The sequence below is a fragment of the Aythya fuligula genome, chromosome 1 (genome assembly GCF_009819795.1).
Source record: "Aythya fuligula isolate bAytFul2 chromosome 1, bAytFul2.pri, whole genome shotgun sequence".
Classification (NCBI taxonomy): Eukaryota; Metazoa; Chordata; class Aves; order Anseriformes; family Anatidae; genus Aythya; species Aythya fuligula.
In genome coordinates this window covers 136,628,028-136,653,625 of record NC_045559.1, presented here as the reverse complement: position 1 = coordinate 136,653,625, position 25,598 = coordinate 136,628,028, and the positions used below count along the sequence as shown (strand labels likewise).

General features: G+C 39.3%; 1 protein-coding gene across 2 annotated transcripts in view; it reads left to right on the top strand.

Moving 5' to 3' along the window:
* Nucleotides 1–25,598, top strand: part of LOC116490372 (cohesin subunit SA-2-like) — a 62,984-nt gene that overhangs the window by 14,414 nt on the left and 22,972 nt on the right. For both annotated transcript variants that reach the window (XM_032189501.1, XM_032189491.1), the window contains exons 7-15: nucleotides 2,634–2,838; nucleotides 3,810–3,961; nucleotides 5,130–5,203; nucleotides 5,608–5,731; nucleotides 11,485–11,583; nucleotides 13,785–13,864; nucleotides 22,253–22,360; nucleotides 24,262–24,370; nucleotides 25,219–25,336. In XM_032189501.1, coding sequence (XP_032045392.1) covers nucleotides 2,634–2,838; nucleotides 3,810–3,961; nucleotides 5,130–5,203; nucleotides 5,608–5,731; nucleotides 11,485–11,583; nucleotides 13,785–13,864; nucleotides 22,253–22,360; nucleotides 24,262–24,370; nucleotides 25,219–25,336 — 1,069 coding nt within the window. The remainder of the gene's footprint in view (nucleotides 1–2,633; nucleotides 2,839–3,809; nucleotides 3,962–5,129; nucleotides 5,204–5,607; nucleotides 5,732–11,484; nucleotides 11,584–13,784; nucleotides 13,865–22,252; nucleotides 22,361–24,261; nucleotides 24,371–25,218; nucleotides 25,337–25,598) is intronic.

Sequence of the window (25,598 nt, the reverse complement as noted above, 5' to 3'; positions counted from 1 at the left end):
AAATGTCTGTGTGGCATTTTTGCTGTCTGCCAGGTTAAACCACAACATGCTCCTGTAGTGTTTTAAGCAGCCTGGTGTATGTCAAGCTGCAATGGTATTCAGGAACATTTCCCCAACCCTTCCAGCAACCTCTGAGCATGCACACAAGAGCTTTTGGCAGACAGTTTCGTTCAGAAGCTTGTTTCATAAATAATTATATTTACAAGAGAATGTTTTTAATTAGAAGAATATTTTAGAAACAGCTATTCTGTAATGCCTCTTGCCATACATTGCTTGCAGCTTTGTGGGGGTTTCATCTTGTCTCCTTGTTAGCACTTCACTCTGACTTTCCTCTCTTTCCATAGATTCCAAATTTATTGGGTTGCAGGCATCCCTAAGATCTGCCTGTGTTTGTTTTTCAAAAAAAGCAGTGGGTTTGGTGCTCTGGAAACAGTCAAAAGAGAAAAGCATCAAGTGCACTTCAGATGTACCTGGGGTTGCTCTGGGTATGAAGCTGCCTGTTGGAATACATCTCAGAAGGTGTTTGGAAGGACTAGCGGAGTAGTGGGTTTCCTTCAGAATAACATTTTCCATAATGAGTGAAATCTGGGAATTCCCTGGTTCCATACACAACTATCAGGATGCAAATCAATATTCAGAGCCATTCATGGGATCTGTGAGATGCAAATGAAATAAATGTTTATGCTGTCTGATACTGGCATCTACAACATCCTACTATTGTGTTCTTCACATGAGGCTCACCGTTTTGTGTGAGAAGTTGTGTGAACTGCCATCTGTCTGCTTTCTTCTTGGCATTATCAAGTGTAGTGTGAACACTCCTGGGGCTTTATTATAACTCACCCACTCACCCTAAGTGGGATGGGGGAGAGAATCGGAAACGTAAAAGTGAATGAAGTCATGGGTTGAGATAAATAAAGTTTAATGAGTAAAGTGAAATCTGTGCAAGCAAAGCAAAATAAGGAATTCTTTACTTCCCAGTGGCAGACACGTGTTCAGTCATTTCCAGGAAAGCGGGGTTGCATCATGTGTAGTGGTTTCTTGGGAAATGAATGCCATCAAGCTGAATGCTCCTGAACATTCCCCCCTCACCCCCAAGCCCCCATTTCTTACCTGCAGCTTTTATTGCTGAGCATGTTTTATAGTACAGGACATCCCTACGGACCATGGGGGGCAGCTGTCCTGGCTGTATCCCCTCCCAGCTGCTTGTGCACCACCAGTGCAGCACAAGAAACTGAACTGTCCTTGACTTAGTGTAAACACTGCTCAGCAACAACTAAAACACTGGTGTGTTATTACCACTGTTTGTATCCGTGGTAATTTTACCCAGCTGGGCAGCTGAGCTCCACCACAACTACTCTCTCACTCCCCCCCCCCCCTCAAAGGGAAAGGGGGAGAAAACATGACAAAAAGGGCTCAGGGGGTGAGATAAGGACAGGGAGGTCACTCAACAATTATCATCATGTGCAATGATTATTGTCACAGGCAAACAGACTCAGCAAAGGGAGATTAATTTCTTACCTTACAGTGAGAAACTAACAGCGGGCTACAACCACCTTCCCCCCATCTTTTCCACATCTTCTGCCTTACTGGTACAGGAGAGCGGGGGCTGTGGTCAGTCCCTAACACTTTGTCTCTGCCTCTCCTTCATCTCCTGCTCCCACACGGCTCCGTCCCCACGGGGTCCATCCCCCAGGAGCAAACTGCTCCAGCACAGGTCCCCTATGGGCGGCAGCTCCCCTCAGACCCCCTGCTCCTGCGTGGGCTCCTCTCTACAGGCCACAGGGGAACTGCTGCTGCGTGCCTGGAGCACCTCCTGGTGCACTGACCTTGGGGGCTGCAGGGCTGGTTCTTCTCTCATGTCCTCTCTCCCAGTTGATGTTGCCCAGCAGCTTTTTCCCCTTCCTTAAATCTGCTGTCCCAGAGGCCCACCCAGTGTCGTCCCCTGGCTCGGCTCTGGCCAGCAGCAGGACCCTTTTGGAGCTGCCTCTGATCTGACATAGGGCAGCTGCTGGGCTCTGCTCATAGAAGCCATTCCTGCAACCCCTCTGCTACCAAAACCTTGCCCCATAAACCCAATACATCATCACAAATCCAAAGCAGCTGCTATGGAAAAAATTAACTCTACCCCAGACAAAACCAATACAACCACCTCAGGGAACTGATCCAATTGAAAAACAGTTTGGCAAAGTAACAGTTCTTTTTCAATCATGTCATTTTCCTCCTGAATTTTACCGTGCAGTTGCAGGAGGGACAGAGCAGTGGGGATGCACTGCTACCTGTGAGGAAGTAGGAGAGGCCAGGAGTGCTTTTGGTTTGTGTCAGTGAAAGGCATTCATGATACTGTGGTTTCGCATGTCCTTTCCCATGTGTTCACAGATGCCTCACAACTTCTGCTTTAAGATGTGAGCTGTCATTACAGTGTAGCTCTCATGAGGCTAGTTTGTATCTGTGCTTGCCTGTAATGTAGTTGCATGTCCCTTCTTTGGAATAATAACCATGAAAAAAGTTACAGGGGAGCTGAGATGAAGCTGACTGTCAGCAAAATTCTCTGGTGTTCGGTGGGAGACATGTATGTGGTGTGCACAAACAAAACTATTTAGTGTGTTTTCTCTTGTCTCTTTTTGCTTGTGCAGGACGGTGAAGACTACCCACTGACCAGAACAGGATCCTACTGGAAGAAGTTCAGGGCCAATTTCTGTGAATTCATTGCAGTGCTGGTCCAACAGTGCCAGTGCAGCATCCTGTATGATAGCTACCTGATGGACGCTATCATCTCACTGCTTACGGGCTTAGCGGACTCCATGATCAGAGCATTCAGACACACAAGCACTTTGGCAGGTAAAACAAGTCATAGACTTGCTGTAGCCCATGGGTTTTTCTGACTTACGTGCAGAATAAAACACTTCAAAATTGAAAAGGTCTCTACTGGAGCAATTGTTTTCTTTTTATGTATTGACAGTGCTTTCCTCCTAGTGTTTATTAATGTAATATAAATAAATTGTTCCCATTTATATCTGAATGGAATTTGAATGTTTTCAGTCTGATCTAGACTGATTTTTCTTTCTAAAGATGTGTTCTTTAATGTCTGATATGACTAACTTCAAAATTATGTTGTGATTTTTTTTTAATCAGTAACTGATTTTTCAGTCAGTTTTCTATTTTGTTGGTTTCCCTCCCTCTAATAATTAATGCAGTGAGGTTACATTAAATGCATTGTGTATGAAAGCTTCCTTTAGAGAGCTGTTGTTCTTGTGGTATCTATGCTAAAAGGAAAAAAAACTTGTAACAAATTTTTATTTGGTTCAGCATAGTGATATTAAAGCTACTTTTTAAAATTTAAAGTCACTAAGTACCCTTTTTGCCATACAAAGAACACACTAAACTATAATTTTTTTGACAAAATAAGTTAAATATTGAGGTTCCCAGTGTTTTTTGGGACTTCACTGTGTTTTTTTTTTCTTTCTGAAACTTACATATTCCACAGCTTTAGATACTTTTGCAAACAAATCAAGATTACTTAATATAAGAAGAGAGTTGTCCGGTAAATCACTTCTCTTACTAGTCAACAAATAAACTCTTGCCAAAATCTATAAATTACTAGTAGTATCACTAAATTTTCCTTTCTGATCATCGCCTGCCCTTAAAACAAACACTGTGGTTTGAAAGAAATTACTATAATCTAGTCATTTGCAATGTGGATAATAAATTGGATTTGGCTAGCCCTATGCTTTTTGTGGTAATGTGGTGAATATATTTATGTTACATATCTCTGAGCTAAACTAAATATGTTGGGTTTGTTTCCTTTTCAGCAATGAAGCTTCTGACAGCAGTTGTAGGCGTACATCTGAACCTTGATGTCAACAAGCACAATGCTCAAAGATTATATGAGGTGGAGAAGAACAGAATAAGTGGCAAGAAGACCAATTACAGACTTGACCAGCTAGAGAGAAAAAGGAAAGAGGTTAGGCAGGTGTCTTGTATGGGAGATGAGTGAAGATTTAAAAAGAGGGATTGCTGACAGCTTGCTTTTGGGTTACTGCAGTTCTTTGAGGCTTATCTAATGCGAGCTGCAGAGCGTTTGTGCCCACCCAGATTAAGTGGTACAAAAATGACTAAGGTAATAACTGACCTATATACTGTTAGCTTGCGATGCCCGTCCCACTAATTGCTTCATTAGCCCTTGATCTCTACACACACGTAGATCTGCACACACATGTAATGGCATTAATCGCTCTGGTGTTGTGGGAGAGTGCTTTACAGGGCTACACAAATTAAAAGCCAAGATTTTAGGTTTTTAACTGAGTCTCAGTGAGTGAAATGAACACAAAAGGACACAAGATAGCTGTCATCTCTGTATAAGTAATGCATTGTAAAAATGGTCATAACTTCGAGTATGACCTGTATCTTTGTTGTGTTTGGTTTCTGTCATGTCTTCTCTGCTCAGCTAGACAGCTCCTTATCACCTCCCAGAGACAGGCCTTTAGCTGTAAGGTATAAATCTGGCTTTAGAACCTTTTAGAACCTTTTACCTCTGTTCCGAGGTTTAGATGCTGAAGAATATTTCTGTTATAGAAGCAGCCCCTTTTTCATAGGAAGTGTTTGGGTGAGATGTAAGTCTTCAGCATCATCAGAAATCTGATCTGACAGGAAAAACAGAGCAAATGTGTCTGTTGGGGGGGAAAAGCAAACTTCTTACCCTTTCTGATGCTTTTGATGAGAGAATGTTTACATAAAATGTCATGTTTCCAAATTTTCAAAACTAGATTTCCTTGGCATGTCTGCCTTTCCTCCATCTTTGTTAAAGTGCATAAAAGAATTTTGACCTATACGTGAAGATTGCTTAGCGATTGTGCTGTGTGTGGGTAGAGCAGGAGTCACCATATCAAAAATATTACGTGCTGAACCTTGTTTTCCAGGCTTGTGGTTGGTACCTGATGAATCTTTCATCAGTGCGTAGCTACAAAAAGGCCAATTGCCAGTGTAGATACAGACCACTCATTCTGTGTTGGTACCATGTGTAAACAATAGTGATTTAGACCACAGTAGTCTTGTAAGTGCACTGATGCAAATTTATCGTGTGAAATGAACTGTGGGATCACTGTAAACATTCAGTTCTCTTTCTCTTTCAGTATGAGCAGAAGCTCCTGGAGATACAGAACATGATGAATGCTATTTTCAAAGGGACGTTTCTAAGCCGTTACCGGTAAGAATAAAGCTGTGAAGTGTATCTGCATTCCCAAGAGACTGTTGCTCAGATTGTCTGGATACTAGTGTTAAATGCCACCCTGTCAAGAAAAATGTAGCATTGAAATTATTTTAAGGAATTTGGTATTAGAAAAGGACATCTCAATTTAGTTTCTGAAATTTTACATGGAGTACATTAGTTATTGAGAAGATATCCAGAACTTCAAGATAATTATTGTATGAAACGTTTGTAGCTAAATGGATTAACTGTTGATTGACGACTTAGTACATTAATATATAAATATTGGAAATATTTTGGATTGTACATACTTCAGCAATTCCAGGAAAAAATATTGCAAATGATATAATTAAAGTATATTAGACATGTTAATATATTAATGTTACAATTTTATAATTTCACAGTGATGTGATCCCTGAGATCCGAGCTACTTGTATGGAAGAAATTGGCAGCTTGATTAACACATACCCAGATACATATTTAAATGATAGCTACTTAAAATACATTGGGTGGATGCTGTATGATAAGGTAACGTTTTTAGTTTTCTTTACTTCACTATGGGGGCAATATATAGGAAGACTTTTTTTTTTTTTTTTTTAAATTTGGAAGAATCCTAAAGTTTAAGTTTCCAAGACTAGATATTAAAACTGCGATGGTACAAAAAAATCTCTCTTCCCTATTCCAGGTTTCATTTTTAAAGCCATTGTTTCATTAAAAAACAACATTTTTTCTAGTTCTGTAGCAGTCTGAGTGTTCTTATTCCATGCAGCTTTTTAATACGTTATTGAATTAGCTAAGTTGTTTATTGAATTGAATATACTAAGTTGTAACATGTCCTATATCCTTTGAGCACATGCAGCATTAAAGGTTGACTAAAACTGTGATTTTAGGTTTGATGGCTACATTTAAAATTTTGTCTGATTTTATAAAGATGAACAGATACAGTACCTATAGTAAAACAGTCTTCAGTCCTGCATTTCTCATATGGAATACAGAGATTATTTTCAGAAGGTCTATTTCAGTCACTTCCCAAAAGTTTTTCACCTTTTCCTTTTAATATATATTTTTTTCTTTTCAAGTAGATGCACATTAAAAAAAAGAAAAGTAACTGAAAAATACACTTTTTCTCATGCTTCTAAAATACATGACAAATTTTAGGGAGATAGGTATATTTATCATGAAAGGCTAAGTACTGGAATTGGTACACTGTATTTCTTGCAGGCCACCTTTTAAAGTGTATGTAGTATCTGAACAAATTCTGACACCTTCAGTTTTGTGTCAACTTTGGGTAATGTCCATGTTTTGTGAACAAAATTGTAGTTTACCACAAAGCCAGGAGGGGGAGCACAAAGCCTCTTATTTCCTTGCTTTCTGCCATTTCTGTAAAGGTAGCATTCAGATTTTCAGAAGCAACACATCTGTCAGGAACTGTTGTCTTTTTCTGCATGAATTTTATCTGATCAGAATATCTTTTTTAGTGTTTGTTCAGCTGGGAGAATTCTCAAACTGTGAGAATAAGAAGTAATTTTTGATGATGATGTGTCTCCATTCCCAGTGCTGTACAGTGAAAATTAACAGCTGGTGTCTTTGATTAATGCACATAGCTTCTCCAGTGTAATTTGTTGGAAACTAGAAATGGTTATTTGTCTAAAGCATAGTAGGTGGAAGCAGTGGTGCAGATGCCAGCAGAGCAAGAAGTCTTTCATATTCCACATTTGGCTGAGGCCTGGTAGTATGCCACTAGTGGCGGTTGCAGTCCCGGCTGTGCTTTGTGATTTGCAGCCACTGTTAAATTGCCCAATTCCGAAATGAGAGCAGGGCATTTCTGACGCTGACAGTAGTGCTTTTAAATACATCTGAATGTTACTTCCCTCTACTCCTCCTTAATAAGCATTTCCATTCCACCGTGATGATGGTGTGCAGCAAAAAACTGACATCTCCCAGAGCCAATTTTCTTTTAGAATATAACATAGAGACATTTGCCAGATAATTTAGGCCCCAGAGTTAGAATACTTCAGTGGTTGTTTAACCGTGGGGAGAAATCTGGCCAGCATCATCTACAGTGTTGTAAACAAATATGAAGTTCAGTCATTTGGGAGACTTTAAAGAGGAAAACAAAAAAGCAGATATAAAATTAATGTTTTGTCAGCAATGTCTTTTCTTTGAATATAATCATTTTTCCCCCTGAAATACCATTTTGCTGTTATACTCCAATTTGAAGCATGTTTTTTTTTTACATGGAAGGCTATTTCCTAGGTGCAAGAGGGTTCTCCAAATTCAGTAGTAATACTCTTGAAGTTGTATATGAATACAACTCTTTGGCCCAGGAGGAGTTGTTGAAAAGTGCTATAAAAATACATTTTCAAGATACATTTTTGTTCGTCTATTAGAACTAATGTAACTTTATTTTTTGAAGATCAAGCAACACTTGACATTAAATGTGAGAGCCCTATGCTACTGAACAATGTTACACGTAAGCCCAGTCACCTATCACTGCATTTGTGAAACAGAGGCACTTAACTTGTGCTCAAAGGCACCCAAAGGGGTATATAGCTACTACTGCATCAGCAGCCAGACCTAAGGGGAGTTCTGTCTAAAAAGTTCAGAGTTAAAGACCAGAAAAACTGAGATGATGAAGAGTAAGGGTGCGGAACGGGGAAGGTAGAACCCACAGAGAGGAATGCAAAGGCAATGAAAATGGAGATGTGCACAGATACACATGCACATGTGTGTGTGCACACACTTGAGACCTCCCAGCATGTTAGACTAGCTTTGTCTGGAACTTTAGGGCAAGTTGCTGAGGTTTTCTCACTAGACCATAAAAAAATACCCAAAGAAATCCTGTGGGAAACAAACTTTATGTTAAAATGAACTTTTGTGTCCTGGCCATGCAATACTCCTGGCAAATTTCAGGAAATGGAAGAGGTTTTTAGGTTTACCTCCCATGCGACGTGGCTATAAAAACTGATCCCATTGTTATGACAATTTCTGAAGTACTTCTTTCTTCAAGTGTTCATGCTAGAAGTGTGGTTTTCTCTCCAAAAATCATCTTTCTGCATATATACTGACATTTTTTTAAATTTTTTTTGGGGGGGGCCAGTATTGCTGTTTTTTTTTTTTTTTTTTTTTAAACTATGTTTTACCTTGACAGCACAGCTAAGCTATATTGTCTTCACTCTTCACGTCTACTTTTGGAATACTCTTGTTTTTCACAATTTATTATTTGGAGGGTATTGAGGAGGAACAGTGACAAAATCATCCATGTACCAGCCTGTACTTACATGGCTTACAGAATGGCTCCATCTCTTTGATTGCAGCAACACTGAAATCTCATAACTGAATGTGTCTAAACAGTGCTGGAGCCCATGCAGAGCTCCTTGATGTCACTAGAGCTGCTCACCATCTTACTGATTTTCCCTGCCAGTCTGTTTGCAGGTCAGGGTCAGAGTACACTATGATACAGCTGAGGGACAGTGTATGTTCCGAGTATCCCGAATGAAGATGTGCTTATATAATTCCCCTTCGCTCTGTCACGGCTTTGAAAGACTAAACAGGCAGGTGTTTGTGTCAAGATTAGAAGGATAGTTTTGGTGAAGGGAATAGGTGGCTAGGTGTTTTTTGTACTTGCCTACATGACTGCCCAAAGGAGCTGAAGGTAAGTGGTGAGATAGTTTTAGAAGGATGTGAAATAGATTTGAATGATCAAGAAACTGTGAAGAGTGATGAATCTGGAAAAGGACAGGTAGCTGAGAAGGAGAAAATACAGCAGAAAACATAGGAAGACAGCAGAAATCGCCATAGCAGAAGTACTTATGTATTCATAGTTCTAACACAGTTTTCTCAAACATATAGATACAGGGTTATGACTGAGAGCTTCTGAGTGGGAAGTGAATACCTTAGAAGAAAGCAGGTGGTTTAGTTTAATGTATTAATCCATATATCTGCAAACCTACACTTGAATGCCACCTGATTGACAAGTGCAAGTGACTGATTGCTAGCCGTGCTTGAAGAGCTATATGACCATCACAAACATTTTAAACATATGTATTTATTTATCCCAACCACAAATAAAGTCCCTATTCACAAGGAAAACCTCATGATAAAATAGTGAGAGCAGCTGAAGCCAGAATGGCATTACGCTGGCTGAGCTGAGTTTGTGCAAGTGTGCAAAGCTCCTGCCTGTGGCACTCCTGGTGGCAGGCAGTGATGGGTTCCAAGCTGAGACTGTTTGTGAGCGAGTTGTATGTGGAGCCCTTGTGGGTGTAGGAAGCAGCAAGTGGGGGCAAGAGTCTCTTTCTCTGAGAATGCCTTTAATTTTAAAGGTGAACACAATCTAGAATATGTACTGCTGGTGAGTTGTGGGCAGGTTAGAGAGCGTTTGTCATCAACTATTGATTTTATATTTTATTTTTTAGCAAAAAGCTGCCTTATGTAAAATTGTTGGTCAGACCCTGCTACTGGATATCATCCTTTGCTTTCCATCCTAAGCAGGTGAACAGGAACTTGTAGCAATACATAGCCTATGTGTAGGTGGTCTCCTTTTTAGGTTTCCTTGAATTTTCCTACTGCTATTGTTAGCAGGAAAAAAAAGGAATAAACATGAAGAGACTGATTCAAGGCCTACAGTGTCTGCTGATATCCCTAGCATTCTAAGTTTATGGAACACTGATTTTTTTTTTAAATGTTAGATCCTCAGAATAAATTTCTTAATGACATCCAAAGCTTTTGTAGTTTGAAAGGTTTAGCAATAGACATGAGATTAATTAAAAATTGGGTCAGGGAAACGTCCTCTTTTCTGGGACATTGTGAAGCAGGAATACTAACAGCAGGAAGTAACAGGGATGACTGTTTTGCCTAAATTTGCCAACTAGGCCAAACTTAAAACTTTTCTCTTTTTAAAATGCTTAAAATACATCATTCTAGAGTAAAACAGAAACAGGCAGAAGGCATAATATTTGTATGTATGACACACTAGAGGGAAGGGATGGCACCCAGAGGTCAGGCTCGAGAGGTGGGCCTGCATGAACCTCGTGGAGTTCAGTAAGGCCAAGTGTAAGGTCCTGCACCTGGGTCAGGGCAATGCCAAAATGAATACAGGCTGGGTGGTGAGCAGATTGAGAGCAGCACTAAGGGGAAGGACTTGGGGGTACTGGTGGATGAAAAACTCAGCATGAGCTGGCGATACACGCTACACAGAAGAAACCTGGCCAGCAGGTTGAGGGAGGTGATTCTCCCCCTCTGCTTCTGTTCTCATGAGACCCTGCCTGGAGCACTGCGTTCAATTCTGGGGCCCCCAGCACAGAAAGACATGGATGTATTAGAACAAGTCCAGAGGAGAGCCATGAAGATGATCAGAGGGCTGGAGCACCTCTCCTACAAAGACAGGCTGAGGGAGTTGGGGTTGTTCAGCCTGGAGAAGAGAAGGCTCCAAGGAGACCTTATAGTGGCCTTCCAATACCTAAGAGGGAGCCTACAGGAAAACTGGGGAGGGACTCTTTGTCAGGGAGTGGAGTGATAGGACAAGGGGTAGTGGCTGTAAAGTAAAAGAGGGTAGGTTTTGATTAGATGCTAGGAAGAAATTAGCACTGGCACAGGTTGCTCAGAGAAGCAGTGGCTGCCCCATCCCTGTTCAAGGCCAGGCTGGATGGGGCTTTGGGAAACCTGGTCTGGTGGGAGGTGTCCCTGCCCATGGCAGGGGGGTGGAACTGGGTAATCTTTAAAGTTCCTTCCAACCCAAACCATTCTGTGATTCTATGAGAGTCCACAGTGATAAGCCAATGCAATGCTAAGGTACACATCTTCCTCAGGGAGGTTTTTCTGGACTGGAATTTCTTGGAATCCTTGTTGGAGTTTAACTGTTGTCTGAGACAAATTGTTGAAAGGAAGCAAAGTCTGGTATACATAAGAGTGATGATTGTATTAAGTAGGTCATCCATACTCTTGTCTTTGTATATCTTTAACAGGTGAATAGCGCAATTCTTGTGTCTTTTGTATTCTGTTGCTTATAATATCTGTAGTTTCTGCGAGAGTTTCGCTGAATCTTAGGGAGCCTACAACCTTTGATGTCACCTTTAAGTTTGGCTCATTGCAGGCTTTCTCAGAGAGAGGGAGGGAAAAAGAGAGAGGGAGAGATGCAGTACTGGTATCACTAATAAAGAAAATGGGGTGGTATTTGGGTAATCTGCTGTAGGTACCCACAAGGAACTCTTATTTGCATAATATAAATGCCAGGAGTAAATAATCAGAGATAACATATTAGCAGATTTCTCTTTGTCTTGTAGCAACCTGAAGTGCGGTTGAAATGTCTTCTGGGACTGCAGGGAATTTATAGCAGAAGAGAACTTGTTTACAAGATGGATCTCTTTACAAGCAGATTCAAGGTAAATAGATGATTGTTCTCTAGTTTTTATGTCTGGGTTGGGTGTGTGCACAGGGTGTGATGTTTTTGGTCAGAGCTCATCTCCCCACTCCCTTGAGTGACAGAAGCTTAGAGTATTGCAGAAGCAGCCTGCTTGACTGAGTGGATGAAGGAGTTTTGCAGAGGTGTTTCCCCCTGCTTCTGTGGAATTTTCACAGTTCCATTTCACTGTAGTTTACGCACAGAATGGTGTTAACATGCACTGTAGTTAAGTATTTCCATCATTTATCCAGGATGGCCCATATTTTTTTACAGGATCTTTGACAGATGGGAGGGAATTTGATGCTCCAGCCGTTCCTTTTTTTTTTTTTTTTTTTGCTGTTTTTGATAATTGGTTAGGCTCTTAGATATTTGATTAGCTATGTATTACACATGTATTACACTGACGCGAGAATGACTCTTTGTTGATCCACCATGTCAGTATGACTCTTGAAGAAGGATTCCTTACCTCCTGTCTGAATGAGTCAGACGATATGCTGAAGTTCTGTGAGCTTGTTCTGTGACTGCACTGACCCTGTAGGCTTTATGTACACGTCTTTATCATATTCCAACATTATGTATATATACTTTTATTATATTCCAACACCTTCACTCATTTAAGAAGTAAGCCCTTACTTTTTTAATCCTGCCCTTTGTAATGATTTAATCAGCTATTCTTATCCCAGAGGGGCAGGATCTTCAGGATCTTTTCAGTACGTGAATAAGAAAGCTCAAGATGCTGTGAGAGGGGGGATTGATACCACAGTCCCTCTGAATCAGCACACAATCAATGCCTGCATGTGGTGGCAATTCGTGGTTTCTTTTTTTTTGTTTGTTTGTTTTCAAAAGGTGCAGTCCTTACCCATATGTCAGAGCAGTTAGTAGGAAGTACCTTTAGAACATTGCTGAAGAACAAGATACTGATTGATATTGGTAACTTAGGAATAAATTGTTCAGACTGGGTCTCGGCTATCTAAGATTAACCCATTTTAAACAGTTTTGTAGTGATGTTCTCTCTTTGCTGTTAAAGGAAGGTTGTTACAAGCTACTGTATGCTGTATAAGCATCTGCAGGATGCTTATACAGCATACAGTAATTCAAAGCATTCATCATGTTCATCAGCATTCAAAGGCTGATGAACAGCTCCAGTCTGTTTTCACTGAGATCTCTCTTTCTATGGAGGGCACTATATAACTAGATTATTGCAAACTCTACCTCCCCAGTGTAAAAAGCAAACAAACCAACCCAACCCCTCCTTCTCCTCTAAAGAAAAGAAATCCAAACAGCAGATACAGACAGATCTGAAATCTCCCAGGGTTGAAACACTACTTTCTTGGTGATGGGCAATGTAAATATATAATTGTCAATCCGTTTCCAACAAGCTGGATTTTCACATGCTCCCTGTTACCCTTGAGTTTCCAAACTCAGGATTCATGGACTTCCAGACCTTACATCTGGGTTGTTAGAAAAGGAAGGTGCAAAGAAAAATGAATCTAGACATTTAGAAATGATATATGTAATGAGAAAGCTGCTAGTCCCCAAACAAGCTATTCTGAAGGTTTAATATGCCTTAAAGTTGTAGGCTGCACTGAGCAGTATCAGTTCTTGGGTACTTCCCAAGAGTTTCCACTGTTTCCTGAGATGTATGTGCACCAAGTTGCAGTAGGTTGAGTTCTAGAGGTCAGGAATATTACCGCTATTTCATGAAGCACCTTTATGACTCAATTCCTAATTATCTTTCCAGCAAGGCACTGGCTTCTGTAATGTGTAGGTACACACACCTTATTGTTGATGGGAGAAACTGATTATATAATGCTTGTAATTTGAGGCTTACCTTCATTTAACATATTGAAGTGTCAGTAGTAACATCTTAGAAACAAGTTGTCAGTCACTTTTAATTTGTAGACTGTAGTTGATTTCTTGTGAACGCATACATTACATCTATAAAAAAATACCATATTACTGCATGATTAATTCAGTTAAAAAATTAACATGCTGTTAATTTTCAGGGGCTGGGGAACTACTTGGTAGTAATCAAGTTGCCTTATGTCTCTTAGGAAATAGCTGCTGAAATAAAAATAAATCTCTGCTCTACTAGTGTAGATGATCTATCTGTAGCAAAAAATAATGTTTATTGAGAACAAAACATGTTACATCTTTTTATTGTCATTTTACATCCATTAGGATCGAATTGTGTCCATGCCTCTGGACAAGGACCATGAAGTAGCAGTTCAAGCCATGAAACTCTTGATGCTTATGTCACAGTAAATAATTTCTTTTTTAATTTACTGTATTGTTTTAATGGCAACAAGATCCAGATAAAATCCTGATGAATCTTCCTGTAATCAATTACATGCTGGGAAAAAATTGGTCCCAGCAGGATATGAGTTACAGTTAAAGCTGCTCAAGACATGATATTTTCTTTCTGTGGGAAACACCAATATTTAAGAAAACCTTTGTGGTCAGATTCAATGTGAAAACTAATTGTTTTTATCTTTATACTTCCCCCCGAAAGAAAATTTCAAAGCATTTTCAATTTGGCTTTTCTCAAATAGACTGTCTGTCTGTCTCCTGGGAAGTCCGCACCATACAATCTTCTGTCCCAGCATTGCCAGGTCTTGACTAGGAGCTCAGGGAACTCTGGCATCTTCCCTGTCTCCCCACCTGATGCAGGAAGCCTTAAACTTTGTTGCTAGAATTTGGGCTTCCAGATTCTTTGCTCCATGACAGAAAATCTGGGAGCTATCAAGCCCACAGCAGCCTAACTGACAGCAAATGAATAAGTATATGGCATCTTATTTTTGCTGAAATGGAAAAGTAACAGAAAAGTTGTTTTGTTGGGAAATTACCTGCCAGCCATAGAATTGGTAAGGTAATGGCAAATTGAACCTGTGGGGAAAAACTAGACTAACGTTACAGAAGCACATGATTCCTATTCCAATACATCGTTGAGAAACGTGTTTATTTTAGAAACAACTTTTTTTTTTTTTTTGGCAAAATATATGAAGAGTAAATTCTCTGTCCCTCTTTTTCAGAGCAAAATAAGAATAACAAAACCCACTGCATTACATTGTTTGATATAGTTGAGATTTTAGTACTCCAGAAGTGTCCCTTCTGGTTTGGAGCTTAAGTTGAATTCTGCTGATGCAGATGCTTATCTCCATGTACAGCACGGTGCATTGTCCAATAGCCTTGAGCCATTTGCTTTCCCATTTAAGCCAGAAGTATTGGTCATTGCTAGAAGAGGATGTAGAGCTTAATGGACCAAAAATACGGTGGTGTAGATATTTACATTAAATTTTAAGTACATGTATATGTTGAAGTGATGCTTTATTGTCTGGACTCACTCCTCTTTCACTTCACACTCTATTGATTTGAGTGGCATTTCTCTAGGTTACTCCAACATATGCATCAGAACAGCATATGACTACTTCACAGTAGCGTAACATGCTTTTCTGAAGCAAGTACTATTATTCGTGTCTCGCTAGTAGTAGATAGGGTTTATTGTTTCTGTGTTTACAATATCCATTTCTACATCACTTGCTTCTCTGTGACGTGTAGCTATTGGAACAAAGCACAATGCTGTGTCTGTGTGTAACATGTCCCTGTGCTAGGAGGAGTAGCACACCATTGTTGAAGTACAAAGATGTTGAACACCAGTTATGGCTGCACTTGTTCTGTCTCTGAACTAACAAGTGCTATATTGGCACTGCAGCTGTTTAGGGTCTCTGGCTTTATTATGTGGGATCATGTTCTCATTAATGAGAGCTGCAGCTATAAAAGTCTGATCTTTTTTTTTTCCCCTGAAGCAATTTTTCCCCCCAAATTTCTCTTAAAATACAGTTAGGTTTTCAATGTAAGTACCATCTAAAGTTTTTCTGAATGACATTTTTCCATCATAAAATATAATTTTAATGATCAGAAGGAATACATTTCAAAATTGTTTTCAATTAGGCTGTGTGGAGCATACATGCTTCTTTCTTTTTGCTCGTCTGTTGTCTAGCCATCCTCCTTTCTGTCCCCCTCTTCCCCCATCTGCTTTGAGCACTGCTGATTTTGCTTAATTACTATAATGATGAAAGTGAGAATTGGGAAGTCAATGAGCAAATTCAAGGACAGATCTTTTTTTTGATGTGGCTAGTACTGATCCATCTATAAAACCTGTGTGAAGGGAATGCAGACAATATAGACACTATCCAGTGTCTATATCATAATCTATATCCAGTGTCTATTTCATAATAAGAGCCTGAATCAAGGTGCTTTTCTTGAAGCAGGGACAAACCTTATGCCACAGAACCTACAGGTATCAGAAGGGACTCACTGCTGACATTGCAGGAGCAAAGAAGTTTCAGGCTCTCTAGTAGGTGCATATCATGGTTCAAAACCATTACCTGCATATCGAGCAGTAAAGCTGCCTGATAAATGCAATAAAGCATGAAACGATGTTGTGGACAGTGACTCCACTGCCTGTAAAGAATAATAAATGACAACTTCTATAAATGGCATTGCTGCTTGTATGTATTTATGTAATTCATAGAGAGCACTCAGTCATGCTGTATTGACTTCTCTGCGGATGGTCAATCTGCAAATTTAGCAACTAGTTGCCCAAACTACATTTTTAGTGAGGCATGAAAGACCTTTCAGATCAAGTTTCCATTTTTAAAGCTACCAGTAAGAACATCCATCTGTAAGAACTCTCTTTATTTGATTTGGAATCATGATATTATGGAATTGGCTAACAATAAGTCATTTTTTTTTTTTTTTTATACAAACAATATAAACTTGACTAGTCAGGTACTGATCTCTAGGACTTGCCTCTAGTTCTGGAATGCATATTTTGTTATTTGGTGACATGTATGAGAGAGAGGCAAGGCTGGGAGTAACTTTTATTTTCCCCTCACAATTAGTCTGCTGGGTGCTCTCTCACTTTCCTGGGGAAAATTTACTATATTAGCAACTCTCTTTTATGAGTTTTCATAATTGTCTTTTGGGCGAGTATAGTAGCAAGACCTCTTTGCCAGTTTTTATTTTTATTTTTTTTCAGTTGCAGTGGAACTCTGCATATTTGTTAGTACTAACTATGTCTCTCTCTTAACCATCACTGCATTCTAGTGCAGTGGAATATATACCTGACTGCTGTGTGCACTGCTGGCCCATAACATTTCTGTGCTGGCCTTTACATTCTTTCTCTTTCTTGCTAGCTAGACGGGCAATGAAAATACCAATCTTTTTGATTCACTTAACCATGCTACACTATTAAAAAAATAATAATAAAATCCATTGCTGACTTAAAATGCTCTTGCTATGCATATACCTGTGTGTTTTTTTTTTCAAATCCATATTTGTATTTTCATTTTGTCTCTCTCTGAGCTGATTTTTTTCTTCTTGTTTGTTGCGTGTTGTCTCAATTGAATGCCAAGGTTTTTGGGCTGGTGGATTTCTATTTTTACACAGCGTGGTGTGATCCTGAAACTGAAATGAGCCTATGAGGTTTAGCATAACAGAAATTATTAATGCTACTGAATTATGCATAATAGTTAGCATTAATGTTGCAAAGGATCTGAGAGGGAGTAGAACTAGGAAGGAGAAAAAATGAGTGACAGTGAGAAGCCAAGGAATCTTACTGCAAACATCGCCCTTCAGGAGGTAAATTAGTTTAGCGTGGCTACTGCCAGACAATTCAGTTCAGTTTTGTATGCTTAAGTACCTGAAAGAGTTGAGGGAGTTTGGAAAAGAGAGCAAAAGTAATTAGATAACTGAAGTAGGTGAATGTGATTACAAGTGGTGCATGGAGGGATACAAATTTATAAACGGCTTTAAAGGTAAAGAGCAAAGAGGGAGAAAATTATCTTGTATCACATTAGTTAAATGTAAGTAGAAATTAAACTGTGTTTTAAACACAAAGCTCTGAAATTTGAAATCTGGAAGATTTCAAATCTGCCTCAGTGAGAACAGTGGGTATATTGAGGACTCATTGAGGACTTGTTTAAATTACTTGTTGGAGCTGATGAATACATTAATTTTCATTTCAGTACTTTGACAGTATTAAGTAGGGTTTATCCAACTTAAAGGTCAGGAAACTGAAGCTTACAAGTTTTGGGTGTTCTGCTTAGCACAGGAGGCCCAAGTCAAGTAGAGATTCATCATTCTTGCACTTAAAAATGAAATTTTAGTCTCCCTTCTTATTCTGAGTTAGACTGGTTGGGGGGGGGGGTTACATTCTAGGAGAAGCTCAAAAACTGGATTGGCAAAGCATGCCATGGCAAATAATTCATCGTCAGCAAAGAGATGAACTCTGATTCTCTGGTGTTATTTCATAGCTGAGCCATGGACTTCGGAGAAGGAAGTGACAAATGCAAATGCATTATATCTAGCAAGGTTATTCAGAAAGCCACTATTCAGAGAAATGGTTAAGTTGTGTTGAAGGCTTAAATGCTATTATTGTTGAATCATAGAATGGCTTGGGTTGGAAGGGACCTTAAAGATCACCTAATTCCAACCCCCTGCCCTGGGCACAGACACCTCCCACTAGATCTGGTTACCCAGGGCCCCACCCAGCCTGGCCTCAAACACGAACTTCTACTATGAAGTGTTTTACTGTCATTGTAAAAAGTAAGCTGAAGAGAGATGTGTATGCTTTGCATACATGTAAGGAATTTACCCCCCTTTGTTTTGTCTAATGGCTTTGAGAAAAAATAAAGAAATGTTACTGTGAAGTTGATAGAGGTAGCGACATAAAGATCTCTCTTCAGTAAAGCAAATTACACAGCACAGTTCTGATTTCTTGCATGAGTAACTTGACTAGCAGTACTAGTGGAAAGGAATTGTGCTGGGAGTCCTCTCAGCTCCTCTGTGATTCCTGCAGGTCCACACTCCTATTAAGGTAGAGTTATGGTAGTGCTGTAGAGGAGTCAAACTTATTCCAAACAAAGCAGAAATGAAAGACCAAAATGGAACAAAGGTTTGTGCCTTCTCCTCTGCCTTCTCCTTTTTTCTATCTTCTCAGTTGTATGCTTTCATGGAAGTTAACCATCAGCAATTTTGTCATCTGTGCACCTCTGTTCAAGAACCTTCACGTCTGTTCTGAAATATTCTTATCTTTCCTGTCTGAAGAGTTGACAAGAAAAAATAAGGGTTGCTTGTCTCGTAGGGTTATGTTTCTTAACCAGAACAGAATACCATATAGCATCTGTTTAACGTGCATCTTCCTGTGCTCTGTCACAGCATAACCATGGAATCACAGCACATTGTAACATATTAGTGCTATTTTCAAGTGGGTGGCAAAGGACTCTTGTTCTACTGTAGTGTGGCAACCACGTTATCAGCTCTTTCTGATCACCAAAGTGCCATCTTGAAATACCTGCAATAACAGTAGGGTAGAATGAAGGAAATAACATTTTTAAGTATAAAAAATAGATAAGTTGTTCTGTTATTTTGAACAAAATGCTTTCAAGAGGTATTTTTTGAATAGCAGTGCTCAGTGCAACAGTGATGTTTTTAAAATGTACATGTAGATTAGTATATTTAATTTGTGTTTATTTAAATGCAAAATAAACTGAGTTTTTAAAATTGAGATGCTGACCTTGAATTACCCATGCCCAAATAACATGGGCTTAATCTTTCCCTGCCAGATCCTCCTCTAACATTAAAAACAAAAAAAAGTAAGTTGGTAAGCCTTGAAAATAGCATCAGGTGTATTTTTATTTTACTGTTTTGATTTTTATTGTCATGCTTAGCGTAAGCTGTAGTGCAGACCAAGAGAAGTGATTCCAGCAATCATGTATAGCCACGTCTCTTGCTTACAGTAAAATGGCACAAAAAGCAAGATATGAAATCTTTCATCTGGTGCCATAGGCAGAACAAAATAGGGCTGTGATCTCTCCCTAGAAGATCCCAACTTCTTCATGCCATGTTCACACTGAACTGCAGAGAAAATGGTATGTCATAACATTGCTATGTGGAAGGCTGTGCCTGTTTATTTTTAGACACCTAAACACTGGCAGGCACTTCTGGCTTAACCTTTATCTGTTGCTTGGCATTCTGAGGGCTGTAAATTAGCAGCAGTGTTATTGCTGTATTTAAACTATTCTTTGAATGTGTGATTATTGGCTTACGTTTGCAAAAAGAAAGGCACCCATTTATTGTAGTAGTATTAGTGGTAGTGGCAGCAGGTGTAGCCAAGTGTTGTTACTTCCAGAGGCAAGTAAAACCGCTCAGCTCTCACTGGAGTGGGAATTTTGAGTGTAAAGCAGGTTGTCTCAGAGAGAGTGGTGGTCAGAGCTATTACATCTCACCTGCGCTTGTCTTGAAGAGAGACAAAGTAGCACTGTTGTAGGTCAATGTAACTGGGGCAAATTCTTAGCTTCTTTGAAGGCATAGTCAAAACCAAGGAGGTTGGAATTTCACTTGTGCTAGAAAAGAGCAAAGTCCTTAATTTCTACCCAAAGAGATTGCAGGCATGCTACTGAGCACTTTGAGTCATCTAAACAATTTAGGCAAGACATTTTTTTAAAACAGACTCAGAGGTCTCACTACTTTCATAAATGTATAAGGAAGAGAAAACCTGACATATGAGTACATTCAAATATCAGAAAACATGTACACTTGAGTGGTGTGTTCATGCTGAAAAATCCATTTAAATATACAAAAAACAGTTTTTTACTCTGGTGGCAGTCAAACGCTGGAACAGATTGTCAGAGAGGCTGACTGGACACAACCCACAGCAACCTCCTGTGGCTGACCCTCTGAGCAGAGGGTAGGACTAGGTGATCTACCTACTCCAGAGGTACTCTCCAGCCTTGGCTGTTTGTGATTCAGTGTTGGCACACTCCAGATCACCGTGTGTTCATATGGAACTTTCTTCTTTTTCAAGCTGTCTGCTGTTTAAAAAAAAATATGTGTGCATAGAGCAAATGAGAAGGGGAGCTTAGCAGTAACTAGTGCTTTAAAAGAATTAAATAACGGACATATTAAAAAGAATGAATGCAAACTTTTTGGATGGCTTCACTAAATTCCCATGGTCTTTTAATATAAAGGCATGCTCTGTGATCCATTCTTACTCCTATAGGTGCAGTTTGTTGTCAGTCTTAGTTTACTCTCACTTGTTAACCTCATAGAAGTAATAATTCAATACTTGGGCTTTTCCGGACATGACAATGCTTATTCGGAGATGCTAATGCACCATATTATCTCTTTCAGTTTCTTATTGTTTAGCAACAATAAGCACATTTTTATGCTATTTCCCCATTTCTGTAGATGGCTGAATAAGAATTTGCATTAATATTTTCCTGTATGCTGATTACATGATATATGTACTCAGAGCACTTTCTTTTTCTTCTGTTACCACAACTGTGTACTCAAGGGAACTGTGTGATAAAAGAAGCCACCAAAACCTGCCAGAATTTCTTTTTTATTCACTGCAAGTATTATCTTGCAAGATTGACCCATGACTTTTGAAGATACACCATCAGCATTTCCATTTAAACAGCTTTTTACCATGCTTATGACTGTCGTGAACATACACATAAAAAATATTTGCAAGGAACAGTCCAGTGATACTCTTAGTATGACTCTTCCTTAGTGTGAGCTCACTTTCTTTCAGTCAGATTTGAGGATATTTTGGGACGTTGGGTCTTGTGAGGATGCTGAAGGATGCAACAGGATTGGACACAATTGCTTGGGCAAGCCAGGAAGGGGTTTTAATTTTCTAAGCCATCACTCCCACCAAATGGGGAATCCTCAGTTTTAAAAGAGGTACTGGACTGCAGCTGCAGGTGATTTAAAACTAGTACTAGCTGAGAACTGAGCACAATAATAAATAAAAACTCTTTTCCCCTCACCTATCTATAGGAAGTGGAAGGATGTCATATGTTGCTGTTTCATTCGCTCAAGTAGCTTAGTCCAATGATGTTGTTACTGCAGTAAGAAGCAAGCATTTTGAAACTGTACCCCTTCTTTTGGTCTTCACTTAGCTGGTATCTCTTTGGTGGGTTATTTGACCTCAATGCTTCATTTTCCTGTTTTGTAACAAGTTGCAGTTAACACCAAGTGCTACCTCCCATAGTATGTTCTAGCTTTATTAGTTGCCATGTGGCATTCTCAAGATGCATAGCTTAATGGCTGTAAAAAAAAAGTTGTGATTTTCAGTGTGGTAGGACAGAAAGGTTGCAGGCGTAAGCATGCTATCTAGAATGTGTTTCGCTTTCTGTGTGCGACTCTGTATAAGCCCAGTGTAATAGAGTATAAATTTTAAAATGCTGTTAAAAAAAATCATTTAAAAAGAATTTGTTCTGCAAGATGAAGGCTTCTTATTATCTTCTATAATGGTCATCTAAGCACAGAGGCACAACTTGCCTCTTTCATTATTATTACTCTTTTTACCAAGTCCACTAATCAATTTAATTATACTTTAAATTAATATTCTGTCCAATGGGCCTGATTTTTCATGGCTTGTACAGACCTCTTGCTTCTCTACAAAATGAGTAAAAAATGCTGCTAGTTCCATTTGATAGCATTTGTAGATATGTCCTACAAAACTTTATAAACAAGTTGCAAGGCTAAGGAGCATCAAGTCTAATAAAGCTGGACATACCATTCATTGTATTCTTTGCAGATAAACCTGAACTATAACTTCCGTTGTTATTTTTGCCTAGGAACTACGAGGATGTGTTATCAGATGAAGACTGTGAAACCTTATACCGACTGGTTTATACCACACACCGTCCACTTGCAGTAGCAGCTGGGGAATTCCTTTATAAAAGGTATCTCTGCCTATTTCTTGCATATTCTCATTTGTTTCAAAATGAAGGTGGATTTATTTAAGAGGGACATTAAGCATTCATTTTTCTGCTGGAAGCGTGTGTGCCGTGAGGATAGTAGATGTACTTTCTTCTTTTGATTCGGAAGGGAAAGGCTGTCTGGGGGTGATCATTTGTTCCTCGGCACGGCCTTCCGCAATAGGCATGAGAAAAGTTGCAAGACTAACACAGAGAATATGAAACAATTGACTGATCCACAGATACCATGCCATGTTGAGAATACACCTCCTTTCTTTCTACTTTCTTTTCCTGTTGCTTTGCTTCTTACAAGCTAATTCATCACCTAGCATCTGCTGGATTTCCATAGCATTGGTGATTAATCACAAGAATGGCCTCCTCTTCCCTTTGGAAGTTGCCGTATACATTGTAAAGGCTTTGAATAATGAGAGATGCAGCAGATTAAAAAGCCCTCCCAATTTTCTGTCAGGTTAATGAAGTACAGGGTTTATCTTCCCCAGGAGTAAGTCTTATAAATGGGCTTCTTATAACAATGGTTGCATGAAGTGAATGGAGTTGGCATGCTAAAAAGAGAAGAAATAAATATTCTGTCTCTGTGGCTGAGAGAAATAATTTTGCTTTACGAAGAGGAATGAAAACAAAAATATTTTGGCAAGACTTTTGTGGGGAAAAATTCGGAAGTAATAATGGTTGGTGTTTCTCACATGTGCAGAATCTCCTCCTAGCTGCCTGTTCCTATCTGGCTGAACTGCTGATATTCCAGGGGTTGTGGAGTCAAGTCCAGCAGAAAGACAAAAGACAATAAATCTCTTTCGATGAGTCTTCTATCACATCTGTTGGCCTTACTTAGTCTTTTCTGTTTGTCCCAATATTCTATCATAAATCAGCTGTTTTTCCTCTCAGAACGTCTGTCTCTTGCTACTAAATTGTTTGCCTTGGTAACTTTACTTTTGATACTCAGCTTTGCAGTGCAGCATGGACATTCTGACCCTCTAAACGTCTTTCTTCCTTGTTCTTGTTTGCCCAGGTCTTCTCTCTGGCACTTCTACTACTATCAAAATCTTATTTCTGGTGTGATAGAAATGTTAATGACAATGTCCTTTCCCTAGTTATACTGATAACAGTTTTAGTATAAAGTTTATTTATTTTTTTCTTCTTTATGGTGTGTATGAAATCTCAGTGGTTTCATTCTTAGATTACTTACTGAGCTGGCATCAATTACACCAGCAGAAGCACTTTTGGAAAGTCTAAGTCTATACTGACGTTGAGTAGTGTGGTCCTGCTTTTAAATCCAAGACATTTGGGCCTGTATGTGTTTTGGGATTAGCACTCTCCATGAGCAATACTGTCACACTCATTTGGGGCAAAGAGGGAAATGGAAACTGTTGTAAACAGTTTTTCCACTGTATTTGTGAAATGGAATAAATTGTCTCTTGTAAATACAAGGTACTATGCTTTCTTTAAGAAGCTTTGGTTCTTAGATGTACCGTAATGCGACTAATGGTTGGGTAGTAATATTTTTACTGCGTTGTTAAGGTTTAAATTCAGCCTAGAGTAAGCCCCTTCTCAGGCGTGAGAAAATGCCTACCTCAGGATATATTCAACGCTGTGAAATCTGCATCTGCTGTCCAGAAAGTTGGCAGGGTACCTGTTAAACTGTCAGAAACAGTCTCTGCATCCACAGGGACAGCAGATCTCTCCTGATGGAAAACAATCTAACCTCCTTTCCTTTCATCTCATAAGAAAGTCTAATGTGATTTACAGTAAATAAGAATACATTTAGAAAAAATATAGTCCTTGGGATCTTGAAAGAATGAGCATTATATTGGCAAATGATCATAAGGGGAACGTGGCAGAAATGAACTGACTTCCTTTTCTGTTGGCAGGCTGCTTAGTTATGAGGGAGACGAAGAAGTTCTGCCCAAAGAAGGAGGGAATGCTGGGACAAATGCTCACCAGTTGAAAAGTTTAATACAGTTCTTCCTGGACAGTGAGGTGAGAATAGGCCCTGCAGTAAACCTTTTCAATTCACTGTTGCATGTTGATTATCAAGTTCTGGCTTCCTTTTGAGGGGTATTTCCGGTGGTGAGCTCTGAAATGTTTGGTGTTTGGCACATTCTCACTCTCCAGGATGAGTTGTTAATGGAGACAGAATTTGGCATTTCTGTTCTGTGTTTTAAGACTAATTTACAACTCTGCCAGTGGAGAGAATCAAAGCTGAAGCAGCTTCTGAAAACAACCTAAAAGATTAATGGCACCATGTGAATGGTTTTTGGTGTGTCTGTGTCTTTCTGCAGGCAGATGGAGGTTGCTGTACTGTAGCTCCATGCTGACTAAGAACTGTGTAGTTTTTCTGAGATTTTATCAGTTTAAGTGCTGTACTTTTCTATTTGGCTTTTGTGGTGGTGCAGACCTATGTCTGGCCAAAACGTCTAAGGCACTGCCGTTTCGAATCAAAGTGCAAAGAATTTCACAGACATTATCTAAAATGTTAACTCATTTTTAGTCCCAAGGTTGGATTTTTAGTTACGATCAGCAGTATAAAAGCAATACAGAAACTAGTTTTAGAGAGATTGCTTAAATTACAAAGCAAAGATACCATAATAAGAGGAAAGAAAAGCTTCTTTCCTGATTTATATCCTTTTTTTCCCACTTTCCTGCATTGTATCAGACTGAAGGCAGTGTTTAAATGTTGAATAGCCTCAAACTAAATATGTTGGAATACTGTATGTGACTGTATGTGTGAATGACAGCTCTGTGATTGGAAAAGGAGAGGACCATAGGAAGTTGTATTTCTTTTAATGATGTGTTTGCTTTTATAAGTTTGTGTTTTTAATCCCTAGGTGCACAAACATGTTGCATACCTCGTAGACAGCTTGTGGGACTGGGCTGGCACATTCCTGAAGGACTGGGAGTGCATGACCACACTTCTATTAAAAAATGATGGAGGAGATGGAGAAGGTGGGTGAGCAAAGAGCTTAGCTTTGTCTGGATTAATCTCTTGTTGTTGTTTTTTGCACTTTGCCTCAGCTACTTTAGGATCATTTCATATTGCAGTGCCCTTTGATCCCAGATTGTGGTCGCCAAGATGTACAAAGCAGATGTACTGCTGATTACATGATCTGCAGCAACATACTTGTTTTATTCAGTATTCTGCATTTATGTAATGGTAGTTTAGAAATTTTGCAAGAACGCTTGCATAATTAAGCTTAAGTAACATTCC